Source organism: Microcebus murinus, chromosome 4, assembly GCF_040939455.1.
Source record: "Microcebus murinus isolate Inina chromosome 4, M.murinus_Inina_mat1.0, whole genome shotgun sequence".
In the NCBI taxonomy this organism is placed as follows: Eukaryota; Metazoa; Chordata; class Mammalia; order Primates; family Cheirogaleidae; genus Microcebus; species Microcebus murinus.
Genome location: NC_134107.1, coordinates 83,322,686 through 83,340,896, shown reverse-complemented (window position 1 = coordinate 83,340,896; position 18,211 = coordinate 83,322,686). Strand labels below are relative to the sequence as shown.

General features: G+C 38.3%; 1 protein-coding gene across 1 annotated transcript; it reads left to right on the top strand.

Annotated features, from left to right (window-relative positions):
• Positions 1-6,589: 6,589 nt before the first annotated feature.
• On the top strand, positions 6,590-16,256 carry MMP27 (matrix metallopeptidase 27). Its single transcript, XM_012770565.2, has 10 exons — positions 6,590-6,691; positions 7,534-7,772; positions 8,855-9,003; positions 9,098-9,226; positions 11,446-11,607; positions 11,792-11,909; positions 13,197-13,327; positions 14,249-14,408; positions 14,963-15,066; positions 16,012-16,256. Exons 1-10 carry the CDS (start codon positions 6,590-6,592, stop codon positions 16,254-16,256), a joined length of 1,539 nt encoding a protein of 512 aa, XP_012626019.2.
• The last annotated feature ends 1,955 nt before the right edge of the window (positions 16,257-18,211 follow it).

Here is an 18,211-nt window from a genome sequence, read left to right as displayed (position 1 = left end):
CAGGCAGGCTCACTCTACATATAACTGGGATTTACTGCACAAAATTCAATGAGTCTCATTAAATCACATTAAACTGAGCTTAGATGCATAAATTGGTTAATGGATCTTTTCTGTTAAGAACTTTAGGAACTAAGAGGCCATAATATCTAGTCAAGACAACAAAATCATTATAATGTCATAGTGCAGTCATTAGAATGTAATGCAGCTTACTACACAATAAATATGTGGATTATAAAATAAATTTCTCACTAGCACATTCTATTTTCTTTCTCTGTTGAAGCTTTTGCATCCCACAGGTAATTGATTTGCCATCTTGTTCTGGTTCAAAAATTACCTATTAAGTGAGTTCAAATTAAAGATTTTTATTTTAAATGACTGATTTGTGATCTACTTATAACTTCCTGAAATACCACCACATAGTTCATCTAAAGTATAAAAAGGAATAGAAAATTTTAGAGATATTTTCAGCCATTTATTTCCTTGTCTGAATTATTATGTCAATAACAAACTTTTAGATACTACTTCACAGTCTGTGAAATATTTTATAAATATTTAATATCTTCAAAAAATTCTCTCAAAGATGTCAGCACATTATTCTCAATATTTTACAAGATTAGAAAACAGAAACTAGTACATACTCTCATTCTATTCATTCATTCATTTATTCAGCAAGAATTAATTAATTGCCTATATGCTCCGGGTGCCGTGCTAGGGAAAGTGAAAGAGATGTATGAACAATTCATTGCATCCATGTAATAAGTGCAAAAGAACCTATAACAATTGTATGTTCCATTTTTAGCAGTAGTGTCAATTTCAGATGACCACGTTCTTCTCTAAAGCTTCCTAAGATCTCAGTTTTTACAGGCATGTAAAAAAATCTGTCATTTTCATAAATGGCAGATTGGTCTTATCTGCTAATTGTGCTAGCTAGTTATGATAGATTCTTGACCCAAGCCTCTTCTATACATTTTTGTTCTTTAACTATATTTCACAGAATCATAGGAAGTGAGCTGCAATACGAAGTGTAATAAAGAATTATCCTTTTTTAAAAAAAAAAAATGTCTCTTCTTGACAACGTGTGGTATTTTCTGGCTGTTACATTGATGTTTTATGTGAGTACAAGAGATGTAAGGATCTAAGCCTAAAATTTAAAGAATGAGATTTGCTTTTATCTTAGGCCGAGTTTCTTCAAAAGCAAAATCTAAGTCAAGATCTCAGCAATTATGTTTTTCAGACAATGGCCCCAGGAAGCAAGAGTGAGGTAGCAAGCAGAGTGAGACAGAGAACAAGGGAAAGCAATACAAGTATGTGTTAGCAAGGTTTCTGCTGTGGGCAACTGGGGCTCGGTTCTCCCCTGGGTTCCTGAGAAGGCACAGGATACCTTCCAGTTGTTCATCTCTCCAGTGGATGGGGGCTGGAACACTCATCTTTCAGTTCTCATCCCCCTTTGGGTGAGGATTGTCCCTGAGGGTGTTAACTCCCTTAGGACTCTGGGCTGTACTCTCGTGCTGACCTTGCAGGCTCTATCGCATCTCAATGTCCAGGGCAGAAAGCAGAAAGACACACAGCATGTGCTTAAGGCTGAACTTTGTCAGAGCAACGTGAGGTGAGCAAGCCTGCCCACCGCTGCTGCAACTAAATCAGAGGTGTGCTGAAGGGATGTGATGTGGGCATCAGAGGCTACAGCTTTGTTGCTGGGAGACTTATCTGATGGGAAATTGGAGAAGTCTTCTCTGGAGAAACTCACCAACTCCAGGGGGGAAAAAAAGATTTACAAATACTGACACTGGAGAAATCTCAATACAATTAGGCTGCTAATTACCTACCCTAACATCCATTCTCTACTTCCTTTTTTACAATGAGACTCCAATTTCATTTGATGTAGTAATGCATCCAGCTAAAAGACTACATTTTGTAGCCTTGCTTATAGCTAGATGTGGCCATGTGTTTAATTTCCAGCCAAAATGTGTCAGCAGAATGTTGTATGGACTTCTAGAAAGAGACTAGGAATTCACTTTTTCTCTGGACCACGAGGCATTGCACTAAGAGAGTGGTGTAGCATGGTAGATGTTGTCTACATCCCTGATGAGGCAGAGTTGTCGTACAAGCCCTGGGCTTCCAAAATTGGGCTTTATTTATGTCAGGAAAAAATTAATTTGCATGTTATTAAGCATTTGTTAATTTGAGTTCTTCTATTATAGTCAACTGAATCTCGTCCTGGCTAGCACAGTATATGAAAATGTCTAGGACCCGCCTGACTTCCCTACAGTGAAAGTCATCCATTTACCAGCCTGCCCATGCGCATGAGAGCTTCCGGTCCACTTTGTTATCTCTCATTCTTAAGCAGATTACACAGCACAGAGTCAGCAAACATTTGAAAAAAGATTCCAGTAAAAAACACAGAGGCCAAAATAAAAATTTTGAGATAGTAGAGACAATTCTGTGAGCAAAAGAAAATATCAAAATAAACTAAAGAATACTTACCATTAACATTATTTAAAAATAAGATACATTTTTACATGCAAACACTAACAAAATGCAAAAAAGTAAAAAAATGTAAAAAGATACTCAGAAATGGAAAGAACTCTTAGAAATTAAAACTTGATAGTTAAAATTAAAAAATAACTTAAAAGTAAAGTTGGTGGAAAATAGTAAGGGATGTATTGGAAACATAAAGACTCAATCTAGGAGCAGATGTACATTCCAGAAAGAGAAAGAAAAAAGTGAATGTAAAGAAATTATAGAAGAAATAATATAGGAAACTTACCCTGAATTGAAGTTTCCATAATGAAAGGGCATACTTCCTGCCCCAAAAAATATGAATACAAAAAGACCCACAGCAAGAGACATAATTACAAAATTTCAGAATAACTGGGTAAATAGAAGATTTCCAAAGTTTTTCAAAAGTTAAAAAGGAAAACATCAAGAATCAGAATAGAAGATTTCTCAATGCAACATTAGTTCTGGAAAATAATGGAACAGTACCTTCAAAGTTCTAAGGGAATCTTATTTTAGCCTGAAATTCTACATTTGGCCATACTCCCAGTCACTTGTGAGACTGTAATAAAGGAAAGGACATTCTTAGGCATAAAAAGATTCAAAATATTCATTTTCCCTACATTCTTTCTTAGAAAACTCCTAAGAGATACACTCCATCAAAACAAGGGTGCATGTCAAGAAATGGGTAGAAATTAAATCCAGAGACTGGAGATCTAAACAGAGACACAACAGGAATTCTCTGGTTGGTGAGAGGGTGAGAGCTTCACAACAGACCCAGATTGGAGAAGGCCAGCAAAGTGTCTCAGAGGGCTGACTTCAGGGGGAAAATGGTATTGCTAGATTTCCTGTCGTGTTCGATTATTCTGAGAAGAGTTAAGAGTTCTACTGGAGAATCTGGGAAAGAGTTAACAAATAAAAATCAATTCAACTACCAACTTCAGAGAAAAAAATATATAAGAAAGGAGATGTAATAATCATATCTGACATGGCTCTCCTGCAAATAATATTTTCATAGTCATAATTGCATAAACACTGATTACTGCATTATCTTAAAACCTCACTTTAACCAAATTAGGAAAATAGAGGAGAAAGTGAGGTGAGTGTTGAATCCTTCTCTTTCATAGGAACAAGTCAAGAATAATGTTTAACTCTGAACATCACAAGAAATAGTAGTGTAAGTATGCAATTTAGAAATGTGGAGTTAAGATGAGCAGAAAAAATTATAAAAATAATTTAAAGAAGTTGCCTCTGGGGAGCAGGACTTGAAGGAGTGAGAGGTTGGGGCAGAGAGATGCTGGTTTTCATTATAAACAAGATAGCACCGTTTGCATTTTTTTTTTTTTTTTGGTAACTTTGTTATTTTTAAAATTTGTTCTGAAATATGTCAGAGTTAAAGAAAACTTAAAAGATGAGATCGGACGTGTTCGACTAGGGAAAAGAATCCTTTTTCAATAAATGGTGCTGGGAAAACTGGACAGCCACTTGTAGAAGACTAAAGCAGGACCTACACCTTCCACCTCTCACAAAAATCAACTCACGGTGGATAATAGACTTAAGCCTAAGGTATGAAACTACTAGAATTCTAGAGGAAAATGTTGGAAACACTCTCCTAGACATCAGCCTAGGCAAAGAATTTGTGAAGAAGACCCCAAAGGCAATCACAGCAGCAACAAAAAATAAATAAATGGGACATGATCAAACTAAAAACTTCTGCACAGCCAAAGAAATAGTCATGAAAGTAAACAGACAACCTACAGAATGGGAGAAAATTTTTGCATCCTACACATCTGATAAGGGGCTGATAACTAGAATCTACTTAGAACTCATGAAAATCAGCAAGAAAAAATCAAACAACCCTATCAAAAAGTGGGCAAAGGACATGAACAGAAACTTTTCTAAAGAAGACAGAATAAAGGCTAACAAATATGAAAAAATGCTCAACATCTATAATCATCAGGGAAATGCAAATCAAAACTATAATGAGATATCACTTATTTCCAGTAAGAATGGCCTTTATCAAAACGTCCCCAAACAATAGATGTTGGTGCGGATGCGGAGAGATAGGAACACTCCTACACTGCTGGTGGGACTGCAAACTAGTTCAACTTCTATGGAAAGCAATATGGAGATACCTTAAAGCGATACAAGTGGATCTACCATTTGATCCAGCAATCCCATTACTGGGCATCTACCCAAAAGAACAAAAGTCACTCTATGAAAAAGACACGTGCACTCGAATGTTTATAGCAGCACAATTCATAATTGCAAAGCTGTGGAAACAACCCAAGTGCCCATCAATCCATGAGTGGATTAATAAAATGTGGTATATGTATACCATGGAGTACTATTCAGCTCTAAGAAACAACGGTGATACAGCACATCTTGTATTTTCCTGGTTAGAGCTGGAACCCATACTACTAAGTGAAGTATTCCAAGAATGGAAAAACAAGCATCACATATACTCACCAGCAAACTAGTATTAACTGAGAAGCATCTAAGTGGATACATAGGAACTAGATTAATTGGGCATTGGACGGGTGGGAGGGGGAAGGGAAGGCAGGTATATACATACATAATGAGTGAGACATGCACCGTCTGGGGGATGGTCACGCTTGAAGCTCAGACTTGTGGGGGGAGGGGGACAAGGGCATTATTTGAAACCTTAACATTTGTACCCCCATAATATGCTGAAATAAAAAAAAAAACTTAAAAGAATAATATGATGAACGTGCATGTACTCACACCAATTTACCAACACTGTTATAAATCTTGATCGTGTCTGCCTACTCTCCACCATCCTTCTTCCCCCAAGGCCAGTTAGACTTTTTTTAACTGTGTACATATATTATAACAGCAAATAATAATACTATTTCTGAAATAGAATTTATAATCAGGATGAGCTTCAAATGCAAAGGAATTATATATCTACTTAGGATTTATAATAGATTCATCATCTATGTCACAGCAATTCTATTCAGAATACAGACAAGAAAAAAGATTTGGAGAGGTCTCTGAGTTGGAAGAGTTAACATCTGGGAAGAGAAGGAAGAAAATGTTAACAATTGGCAGAAGAAAATAGGAGGACAAGTGAGGGGGAGGACCTTGCTATGACTAATAGCGTTACTTCATCTAAAAGTGGCCCAAGAAGAAAAAAATAGATAGAAATTAATCCAAAGAGCTCTCACTACCTATCCCTTAATTTTTAATGTTAACTTTGGCCTTCAAAGTCCTTCATCATCCGTGCCTTCTATGAGTTCTTCATCTTCCCTGCCAATCATCTTCTCCATGAGACCCTTCATCCCATCACCCATAGCTGTCTACATAAACCTCTGCCCGGGTCAGACCAGATCTTCTACAGATCATTTCTGCTATATCAGCTACTTCCTGTCTATGGCCTCTTTTCTACTCACACGCCTTCCCCCTTCTTCTGTGTGATCCAAATCCTACCCATTCTTCAAGCCCTACTGCAAGCTGCGTTACCTGAGTAAAGCCCCTGGGCCATATGCATCAGCAGTGACCTGTCTGCCTTTTGGCCCTTCTCAGTCTTTCTCATCTGGTCTGTGCATTTGGCCACTTGCCTCCATTTTGTCCTATAGTAGCCACTGTCTGTGTCTGAATTCTCCAACCAGACTGTACCCACAGTCATAGGCAGATAGTAGGTGCTTGATACACATTTAATTTCTGCCTTAGTTGATTTATCTGATTCCTGATTCAATTGCCTTTTCATGTTACCCTGCTACCAAAACATTTTGGGGTTTCCTTCAAAAGAAAATTATTTTGTAAACTCTCAGGAATTTATGGCTAGGAAAACGTCCAATTTTGCAAGGAGAAAAGTAACCTGTAGGCTCATTTCATAGTGTATTCAATTCAATAACAAGTGATAACTGTGTTTACTAAACAATTGCAGACCATGATGGCAAAATCAGGTCAGTGTAAGAAAAAAAAAAGAGCAAATGATGACACACATCATGGCAAGTGTCCTTCTCTGTTATTAATTACATGACGAGACAAGACCATTCATGCCACGTCTCACTATTATTTTCTAAATTCTTTGCAAATAGAACTGGGCTTCAACTGGAAAGAGAGAGGAATGAAGAGCCTTCTACTTTTATTTTTGTTTTTTATAACATTTTCTTCTGCATTTCCTGTAGATCGACTGATGGAAAATGAAGAAGACATGCAACTGGCTCAGGTACTATCTCAATACATGTTTTTAATGACTATCAATTGGAAGTTTATTTTATTTATTCTCTCAGGACTTAAAAAGACAGCAAGTTTCTGAAAAGGGTCCTGAACTTTCTTGTGAGAAGAAGTTGCTTTCCATTTGTCCAGCTCTAAGAACATCCAGAAACTGTGTGAGGGGCAGAGGGCTGGGGCAGGGTGGGGAAAAAGACAGGATCTGCTACAACTTTGAGCAGTGGTCACGAGTGAAGGGATATTTAGTGAAAAGAGAGAGGGACATCCCTGAGAGGCATGGAGATCTCTATAAAAGCATTTCAAGACAGCCAGGAGGACCTTGTCTACAAATTGGAGCCCCTAATCCCTATCTGTGTGAAACATACATTGCTTTGGAGAGTCCCTCTAAAAAATTAGTCCAGTTAATTTGGTTAAATCAAACAAATTTGCAAAATGGATAATTACCTGTCTCTTCTAGAATTTGTTTCAAGGAAACACCAAAATGAAAGTAACAGCAAAAATATATGAAACATGTCATCCTTTAACAGGTAGAAGAAGATTTATTTTCTTCTGTGGAGGTTTGGAGTTTTATGGATTGTATGGTTTGGCTAATTCTGGTCACTCATAAATCAACCAGTTCTGGGAAATTGAAAGCAGTAGGGAGACTGACTCGTTTCTTTCCTCGTTGTGTCCTTCCTTTCTTGTTTCTTCCCTCCCGCCTTGCTTTCCCTCATTAATTATTTTCTTTTTTTTTTTTTTTCCTCTCTACTGCCAAAAGGATTTCAGGCAATTTTGTTTTATCCTGAGATGGAGATTTGCTCTCCTGTAGTCGGTGCCTTTTTTTGTCTTTTTGGTCAGGCATATCTCAACCAGTTCTACTCTCTTGAAATAGAAGGGAGTCATCTTGTTCAAAGCAAGAACAGGAGTCTCATTGATGGCAAACTTCAAGAAATGCAAGCATTTTTTGGATTGAAAGTGACTGGAAAACTGGACTCAAACACTCTCGAGATCATGAAGACACCCAGGTGTGGCGTGCCTGACGTGGGTCAGTATGGCTACACTCTTCCTGGGTGGAGAAAACACAACCTCACATACAGGTAATGCTTCTGTCAACTTATTTGCACCCAATCCAAGGGAACATGAATATAATCTTCAAGGAACAATGAAAATAATTGTTTATTTTACTGAGCACTTCCTATGTGCATGGTACTTCATAGATTTCATTTATTCCATCTTCCCAACAAACCTGTGCTGTAGGCACTACTGTTACAGCCACCTTAAACATAGAGAAACTGAAACAAAAGATTATTTAACATAGCTAGGGTTACACAGCTCTTACCAGGAGACTGACTATAGCAGACATGTTCTGATCTCTGGTCTCTGCCACCTTCATATAAGCTCATGACAAAAAACTGTCATCTGACCACAGATGCTCAGTGGCACACTGTGCTCATGAGAAAACAGGGGAGACCCTGGAGCATGACCAGTTCATGTTAGAGATGTGTGAGCTGCCAACTCTCATATGGAGTTTCCTTCAGACATGTCAAGGAGAAGGAGACTAACTCATTGGTAGGAAGAGGATGAAGCCCGTCCTTGATCTGAGATAGAGCCAATGACGTTGACCACAACTCTAGAGCCTTTGTGATAGTTCCTCCTCCATCATGTTGAGTCTTAGGACTTGAGATAAAAATGAGTTTAGCAAGTTAGGGAATATACACATGAGAAAAATCTTTTCCCAAGTAACTCTTTGTGGCTCTTGAGTAAGACTCTTCATATATGACACATGAGCAGGACTGATTTCCACAAGCCATTCAAGGAAATAAATCTCAATTCTTTTTTTGATATATTTGCAATACATTCATATATAAGCAAATACATACATAAGATGAATGCTGTCCCACATAGGGTGTGATCTCCTGGAATTCATTTAACTTCTTTGAGCCTCCTTTGTTAAAGTGGTATACTACTCCCTGATTCATAGGGAAGACGAAAAAATTGAATCATATAGCATATGTAAAAGTACTTCATTTAAATGAAATGCTATGCAAATGTAAGACGATGGAGCCATACCAGAAGTTCCTGCAGCACATGATGGATAAGCTAGAAATGACTTGTGTGGTATGTGTGTACATGCACACACGTATAACCAGCAATTGACATATTTTTATTAATTTTTAAGATTGATGAACTACACTCCGGATATGGCACGAGCTGATGTGGATGAGGCTATCCAAGATGCTTTACAAGTGTGGAGCAAGGTTACTCCACTAACATTCACCAAGATTTCCAAGGGGATTGCAGACATCATGATTGCCTTTAGGACTCGAGGTAAGGTTTTCAATAGAGAGAAAAGTGTGGCTATTTTTAGTCGCAGACAATTTGAGGAAGCTCATTCTTTTTCCTCCCATGAATTCCATGTCAGTCCATGGTCGGTGTCCTCGTTATTTTGATGGTCCCTTGGGAGTCCTCGGCCATGCCTTTCCTCCTGGTCTGGGTCTGGGTGGTGACACTCACTTCGACGAGGATGAAAACTGGACCAAGGGTGCAGAAGGTGAGTCTAATTTTCTTTATGAATAAAATTTTTTTGTTATAAAGCATCCCTGAAAAAAATAGCTTTTTAACTCTAAACTTCCCAATTTCCCCACAATTTTCCATGGTTCCACGATGACATTGATGGAAGTGTTCAATATCAGACACAACACCCTCATAAAGTTGGCAGTCCTTTTATGATCAGAGCATTCTGCACTTATTCATACATTCTTTCATATGTCCTCAATGCCCGAGGACCCACCATGTGCCTGGAACTATTCAAGGTGTTGTATGGACCCCAAAGTTGGACGAGAAAAGTTTCGGCCCTTCAGATCCTGTGTGATTGATACATAAGGCTTAGCCAACACACCTGCTACGTAAGCCAGAATGTGTTCTGTGTCCTACCAGTGGTAGCAATCATCTGTTATTTGAGGATTGAAAGAAGACTCCAGGGAAGTGGTAATTTAGTTAGCAATTAAAGGATAATGTGTGGATTCATGGCCCATAAATGGGTTTATTTAAAAGCATGAACTTCATCACTTAACTCTTGCCTATCTATGAAGGAATTAGAACCTAATCCTTACATTTGACTTATTCCTTCAAACCAAGTAAGTTGATTTTATTTCTCTTAATGGGCCGGCCTGGCATTACAAGTGTTTTAATACTTTTCCAACAAAAAACCCACAAAACTTAACTACAGTAATAGTGTGTGCATCAAGCAAAGCAGCAGGCTCAGCGGATTCTCAGGTCCTCCCCATTCTTTTTTCTATCACTGACATCTGTCTTCTTGGGTGACAACTATTGGTGGCTTCAAATTGGTGGCTTCTAATTTTTTTAATATCCATTTCTGAGACACTGATTTCAAGCCATTCGCTTACTCTGAGTTATGTTTCTCCATGATGTGACTAATACCAGTTGCAATCACACTCTGTAGAACAATGTTTCAGGCAACAACAGACTGTGTGTATAACAGTGTCCCTAAGACTATGATGGAGCTAGTGATGTCATGGCACGATGCATTTTGCACGTGTCCGAGGTGATGCTGGTATAAACGAACCTGCTGCACTGCCTGTCATATAAAAGCACAGCACACACAATTACATACAGTAATAATACTTGATAATAAATGAGTATGCTACTGGTTCATGTATTTACTATACTATTCTTTTTATCCTTATTTTAGACCGTACTCTTTCTACTTATTAAAAAAAAATAAAAAAGGTAACTATAAAACAGCCTCAGGCAGGTCCTTCAGGAGGTATTCCAGAAGAAGGCGTTGTTATCATAGATCAAAGTTCCATGTGTGTTTTTGTCCCTTAAGACTTTCCAGTGGGACGTGATGCAGAGGTGCAAAACAGTGATAGTGATGATCCTGACCCTGTGTAGGCCTAGGCTAATTTGTGTGTCTTATTTTTTTTTCAAGTTTAAAAAGTAAAAAAAAAAAAATTAAAAATTCTTAAAATAGTAAAAGGTTTATAGAATAAGGATATAAAGAAAAATGTTTTGGACGGCAGTTCAATGCATTTGCTTTTTAAACTAAGTGTTATTACAAAAGAGTCAAAAGTTAAAATTATTTAAAAAGTTTATAAAGTAAAAAACTTTATGAAGGTTAATTTAATATTGAAGAAAAAAATGTTTATAAGTTTAGTGTAGCCTAAGTGTACAGTATTTATAAAGTCTGCAGTAGTGTACAGTAATGTCCTAGAGTCCCTCACCTTCACTTACCACTCACTCACTGACTCACCCAGAGCAACTTCTGGTCAGGCGAGCTCCATTTATACTAAGTGCCCTGTGCAGGTGTACCGTTTTTTACCTTTTATACCTTATTTTTACTGTATTTTTTCTATATTTAGATATGCAAATACTTACCACTGTGCTACAATTGCCTACAGTAATTCAGCACAGTAACATGCTGTTCAGATTTGCAGCCTGGGAGTATTAGGCTCCACCATATAGCTTAGGTGCATAGTAGACTGTGCCCCTTTTGTTCGTGCAAGTACATTCTAGGATGTTCACACTCTTGATGAATTTATCAGAACATATCCCCATCATTCAGCCATGCGTGACTGTATTAGCATTGATTATGTCCCATATAAATGGTGGTACATATATTATAAGAATTATCTGCTGTATATACAGCAAGCCTTTTCTTCATTCCCCTTAGTTACTTTCTAATCTCAGAGGCAGCCGTTCTCTTTTTGATCAACTCATATACTCATATTTTCCCTGTTTTTTATTAAGGATTCAACTTGTTTCTTGTGGCTGCTCATGAATTTGGTCATTCACTGGGGCTCTCTCACTCCAACGATCAAACAGCCTTGATGTTTCCAAATTATATCTCACTGGATCCTAGCAAATACCCACTTTCTCAGGATGATATCAGTGGAATCCAATCCATCTATGGTGAGCTAAATTATAAATCTGAATATATGTGAACTAAATAGGAAGCTTTTCAGAAGGGAAGTTGAGAAAATCACTTCTTGAAATAATATCGTGAAGCAAATATGCGCTTAGGTAAGATCCTTGTGTGGGTGTATTTCCTCATGCCTTCTTTAATTCACTGTGGGATTTTTTTTTCTTATCAAAGGTCGGCCTAAGGTACCTGCTAAACCAAAGAAACCCACTGTACCCCATGCCTGTGACCCTGACTTGACTTTTGATGCTGTCACCACTTACCGCAGAGAAGTAATGTTCTTTAAAGGCAGGTAAACCCATTCCCCTAAACACCTCAACCTCCTATGAGGATTTTTCTTTTCAAGGGATTTGAGGATAAAGAAGGAATGATGGGGGACAGTAAAAATGGGTGACTTTTACTTTTCATTTTATAACTGCTCATACTGTTGGAATGCTTTACCATGTGCATGTATCTCTTTTGATGAATTAATTTTTAAATATCTTTAAGAAATTTTTAAATTTGCCCTATAAGAAGGTGAAGTGGGGTCTACTTTCTGTGACTTCTTGCCCCAAATAATACACCAATCCCAGTGTTGTGCTGGGACCAACTTATGCCTGATTTCAGGAGCCCATTGTCAAATTTTCAGGAAATTTGCAGACCAGTTCACATCACACTGGCAGCTTGAAACTGGCCATGGTTAAAGTATTTACACCCTGGAAATCAGCAAATGATTAAAGTCATGTCTTTTTCCCACCTGGAGAGCCAGTTATTAAACATGTATCAACACAACCACTGATGATTTTTTAATGTTGCATCAATAAAGTGCTTGCTGTCATGGGAAGTCCCTTCTCTCACTATGTAAAACTTATTGGACTTCAGCTGCAGCATGGTGTGTCAGTTATGTATACCATGACCATATTTTTATAGCAGAGTATGAGGACAGACACCATCTGATAAGGATATAGGGGCCAAAGGAAACAACACTTGAAACCATGTTCTTCTTACCCGAAACTACATAGCACTATAATTACCTGCTATCACTACAATGCTCTGACCAGCAGAAGCTGAGAAACTTCTTGTTATGGATATCAGAGACGCAGTGCCTATATGGGGAACAACATGGAATCTAAAGAATTTTTGATTCTCACTCATAAACTCAAAATTTTACAGCCAGAAAGGAAATTCTGATGAAATATTTTGGCATGTCAATGATAACATTTCTTCATGCCAGCAAGCATCAATTCCTCTTAGTAATGCTTGTTGTTGGCTTAGAAAAGTGGGTGTTGCTACTTTGGCAAAAAAATAAATAAAAAGAAAATGAGACCATTGAGCACTCAGAATTATCTGTAATATTTCCATGCAGAGTTTGCCACTCTGGGCACCCAGGAGGGTGGGCACAAAGGCATGTCTTGATCTTGGTAGTTCAAAGGGCAGAACTGAACTCCCACCTAAATTTGCTGGGGAAAATTGTGCTAGCTCTCTAAATTATTTGAGGGAGATACCAATCAATTAGATAGAAGTCAAGCCTAAGATTGCAGTGTTTTTACTGACATGAATAGAAAGGCTGCATGTGTAAAGTGGTTTTTGTTTAACACAGGCACCTCTGGAGGATCTATTATGATATCACTGATGTCGAATTTGAATTAATAGCTTCCTTCTGGCCATCTCTGCCAGCCGATCTTCAAGCTGCATATGAGAACCCCAAAGATAAGATTCTGGTTTTTAAAGGTAACCTTGCCCATTGTGATTCCTCTTCTCCCTCTGGATGCCTGGACTGGCCAGTGGGTATTTTGGCATAAGGAATATGATAATATTCACGTGAGCCAAATGCACAGGGCTTTTGACCTCATTTTAGGTTCCTCTCATAAAGAATAACTATGTAGGGATTCTCTGTGGCCGTGAAGATAAACAGAATTCCAATTGCATAGAGACTAAAAGACACCTATATGATAAAAGCTAAAAAAAACTCTGCTTTTCTGCCAAATAAAAGCAATCACTTTCTCTTTTATGTTCCCTTTTTACTAGGGTTGCCAGATTTGGCAAATAAAAACACAGGATGCTATGAATTGCAGATAAACAACAAATAACCTTATGTTATACCTATGACCCTTGCAATATTTCATATTTATACCAAAAATTTGTCATTGTTTATTTGAAATTCAAATTTAACTAGAATCTTATATTTAATCTAGCAACCCTACTTTTTATACAGATTTCATCAGATTACTAGCCTTTAAGAGCCCTTTAAGGGCTGAAATTTAAGAGAACATGCCCAAACATACATAATTTTTAGAAATTTTAATTGGCACATAATAATGGTACATATTTATTGGGTACCAAGTGATGTTTTGATACATATGTACATTGCATACTTGATTGCTTTGGCTGACAGAATTAAAAGCAATCAATACAGTGGGACCAGGTGGCAAGGGTATGCACACTATTGACCACAGGCTATATTATTCGTATGATATTAGTGATATTAGCCACTAAAGAACTTGGTAAGAATAAATGAAGACATAAAATTACCAAGTCTCTAAGCAATGAAGTTAAGAGGAACTAGGCATCTAATTACTTTCAAACTTCTTAAGACATCTATTTCTCCCTCTAGAAAATAGAGCAGCAGACAATCACTTTCTCTCTTTCTAGGAGAAAACTTCTGGATGATCAGAGGGTATGCTGTCTTGCCAGATTATCCCAAATCCATTCACACGCTTGGCTTTCCAAGCAGTGTGAAGAAAATAGATGCAGCTGTCTGTGACCAAAACACAAGAAAAACTTACTTCTTTGTGGGAATTTGGTGCTGGAGGTAAGTTCCCTTTGTTTCATTATGGGGAAAATATTCACAATAACATCACTTTGACACCGAAAAAAATAAAATGAATCTGTTATTCTTCTTAAGGTGAATTATGTTAAAGGCGATCTCCGATAGATGACATTTACAAAACCAAAAGATGTTTCAATGAGCCCAGTGATTTTTCTCTGACTTAAAAAAAAATACGGATAAGATAAAATAATACAGTTGCTAATGCCAACCAAATTGCCAATTACATAAACACATCCAATCAAAATTTATGAAAGCTCCAAGTTGAGCCCTGTTAAGTGTGACTTAACAATTCCTCAGAATAGCATCAGTCTAACAAATGATGTGGCCTTTGTCCCGGATCGTTGCTTGTTTGCAAGATACCATAAATGATTCAACCAAACATAATCTTCACCATATTTTTAATATTGATTCAATTAGTTTTCGTCTGCTAAGCCTATTTGTCCCCCACATCCTGCTTGACTCTAAGTTGGGCAGTATACTTATTAAGCTCCCCAAACCAGTGATCCACTAGAAACTTCTCAAATCCTTGTATGCAGGTATGACGAGATGACCCAAACCATGGAGAAAGGGTTCCCACAGAGGGTGATAAAACACTTCCCAGGAATCGGTCTCCGTGTTGACGCTGCTTTCCAGTATAAAGGTGAGCACTGATGCCTAAACTATTAGGACACTTGGGAGATTGTATTGACTATGAAAGAAGACTTAAATGTTTTGATCTTAATGTAATTGTACTGCTCGTAAGTATATGAAATAATAAACATTGACCCCCGCAGGCATTATCATAAACTGAATCCAAAAACTCCTGAATTATATTCTCTGTTATACTATTCCAAATCTATCAAAAGTACCAAAATTAGTTTTGCTCATCATGGATGCAAAAAAAAAAAAACCTAAAAAACACCCCAAAAGTATGAAAAACGACTAAGCACATGAACTGAACAATGATTCTCAAACTTTAGTGTAAGTAGTTTAATGTGTATAGCTTGGGGTTTGTGTGCGAGAAACAAATTTCAAAGTATCTGAGGCAGTAGGGTTGTGGGTGAGACCCAGGAATCTGTAGTTGTAAAAGAACCTCAGGGAATCTGATGTACTGTATCTGCAAAGACAATGACCTCCTAGACTATGGAGTAATCAGAAGCCTAAAAATGTTTTTGGGTGACACGATCCATTTTTACAATGAAATCTAATACAGAACCTCAAAACCCAAAACACATAAAATTAGAACAGCACTAAAACAATGAGGACGTAGGGTCCAAGGCCATAGCCATGGGGACCTTCTCTTCCCTGTCACTGGCACACTTTGTTGAAACCTAGTTTGGGATCCTCTGGCGTAGACCACAGTCTGGCTATAAAGGTAGTAAGTGCCTTGAAACTCATACTTTATACCATTGGCTTCCTCCTCATGGAAATAAAAGTAATATTTCCCATATGACAGTAGAAAACTAAAAATGTGTCTATATAATTCCACAAGTTTCTCTGTTTTCCATAATGTCCTTTTATTCTATATTCATAAAATTTAAAAAGTATTAAACCATAATGATTATATCATTATGCCAGATAACTAATCATGATTCTCTGTCTCTAGGATTCTTCTATTTCTCCCGTGGATCAAAGCAATTTGAATACGATGTTAAGGCAAAGAACATTACCCGAATCATGAGAACCAATACTTGGTTTCAGTGTAAAGAACCACTAAACTCATCATTTGATTTTGGTGTCAACAAGGAAAAAGTACATTCAGGAGGAGTGGAGATATTGTACCATAAGAGTTTAAGCTTGTTTATTTTCATTATTATTCCTCTGCTAAAAAATATTTATAGTTATCAATAAATTCATAGACCTGAAATAAACCTCAAGAGGTCTTTTAATCTAAACTCTGCCTCAAAGTAGAATAGAAACATTCGTAAACATCAAATTGCCAGTCCTATGTCTAAATATCTATGGGATAAAGATTCAACAATCATTCAGCTGCCTAATTCTTTTAACAGAAAGTTAGTATGTATTAACAAAATCTCTGACTGTACTTTAAGCCTGTTATATGCTTTGTGAACTTGGAGAAACTAGACATGTTTTATAACTAAATACTAAAAAGCATTTATTAAATCAATCCTCAGCATTTTATTTTGTCTGAACCTTTGGACTTTAAGAGACCCAATAGACTACATTCCTCTTCCCTGTGCATGTTCTGAACCTACTTCCCAAAGAGAAGGCTGAGAGCCCAGATAGATGCAGGGTGTGTTACATTAGAAGTGATCCCCTTACGAGTAAGGAACTAGCAGAAGTAGGAGAGAAGTGTTCCCCCTAGCCTCTCAAACATTGACCAATGCATTTAACCATTCCTTAGAGTATAAAAGCAAGTTTTGTGCACACTGACCTCACATACAAGAAATGTAGGGATTTGTTCTCTGTGTTTGAGATATACGAGCATCACCTGAGCCTATGCTTGGAAAGTAATCCCAGCAATTCAGGAGGCTGAGGCAGGAGAATAAATTCAACTCAGGAGTTTGAGACTAGCCTGAGTAACATAGTGAGACCTCCATGTCTAAAATGTACATACAGGCTGGACGCGGTGGCTCACACCTGTAATCCTAGCACTCTGGGAGGCCGAGGAGGGCAGATTGCTCAAGGTCAGGAGTTCGAAACCAGCTTGAGCAAGAGTGAGATCCTGTCTCTACTATAAATAGAAAGAAATTAATTGGCCAACTAATATATATAGAAAAAATTAGCCGGGCATGGTGGCGCATGCGTGTAGTCCCAGCTACTTGGGAGGCTGAGGCTGCATATTTATTCATCTGAAGAATATCTGTCGAGTGCCCACTATGTGCCAAGCAGTGTTCTAGGAGTCACACATACAGCAGTGAACAGACAGCAAAGCCCCTGCTTCGTAGATCATACATTCCAGTCAATGTAAGAGAAATGACAAATAAACAAAAAAATTCTAAATGTGTCAAGGATGACAAAAATACTCTGAGGAAAAACAGAGCAGGTTGTGCCTGTTTGTCCTAAGACTCAGCCCCCGCCCTGCCAGAGCTGGGAATGGGTGGTGGGTGCTGCCCCCTGTAGGGGGAGCGTGTCCTTCCTGTCAGAGCCTCTGGGTGAGTTCACCCAAAAAGCGGCACTGCAGGAGGCTGGAGGGCAGGAGGGAGGGAGAAGCCAGGTGTCACTCCCTCCACCTCCCTTGGCAGCGTCTGTAGTGGGGCTGGGTCTCTTCTGCCACAGTCACTGCGATTGCTGCTTTGGCCAGGTGATATGGGTGCCTTTGTCCCTCCTGCCTGCGGGGACGGGGCTAGTGGTTTCCTACTGATCCCAACTTCTGAGTCCCCTCGGTGTCTGTCCCCTGTTTGGCTTTGCAGCCTCTGCCATCACACATGTAACCCGTTTTCATTAAATCACCCCTTTATTTCAGATACTAAGAATGATTTCTATTTTCCTAGTTAACACTTGACTGATATTTTGGGTTAGGAAAGAGAGAGAGAGAAAAGAAGGAAAGAGAGAACTGTGGGGTGTTCTTTGCCTAGAGCTCCTGGTGAAGACTTGAGATCTATATCTGAAGGAGCTGAGCAAGCAAAGCTTATCTGGGGAAAAGAGAGCTCCAGGGAGATGACAGTGAGTGCCAAGGCCCTGAGGTGCGAATGTGCTGGGCTTGGTGGCTGGGGAGAAATTCAGGCAAGGGTGGAGCGAGAGGGACAGAGGTCAGGCTGGAAAAGTGCCAAGGAGACAGGTCCTGTAAGGCCTTATTGGCCATCCCATCATGCAGACTTTGGATTTGAGAGAGCTGTGAGCAG

What these genes read in the sequence shown, in the direction of transcription:
- MMP27 (XM_012770565.2), top strand. Translation starts at nt 6,590, where the DNA reads ATGAAGAGCCTTCTACTTTTATTTTTGTTTTTTATAACATTTTCTTCT. An exon ending in CTGGACCAAGGGTGCAGAAG is followed by an intron (nt 9,227 to 11,445) that starts GTGAGTCTAATT and finishes TTTTTTATTAAG; the next exon opens with GATTCAACTTGTTTCTTGTG. An exon ending in CGCTGCTTTCCAGTATAAAG is followed by an intron (nt 15,067 to 16,011) that starts GTGAGCACTGAT and finishes CTCTGTCTCTAG; the next exon opens with GATTCTTCTATTTCTCCCGT.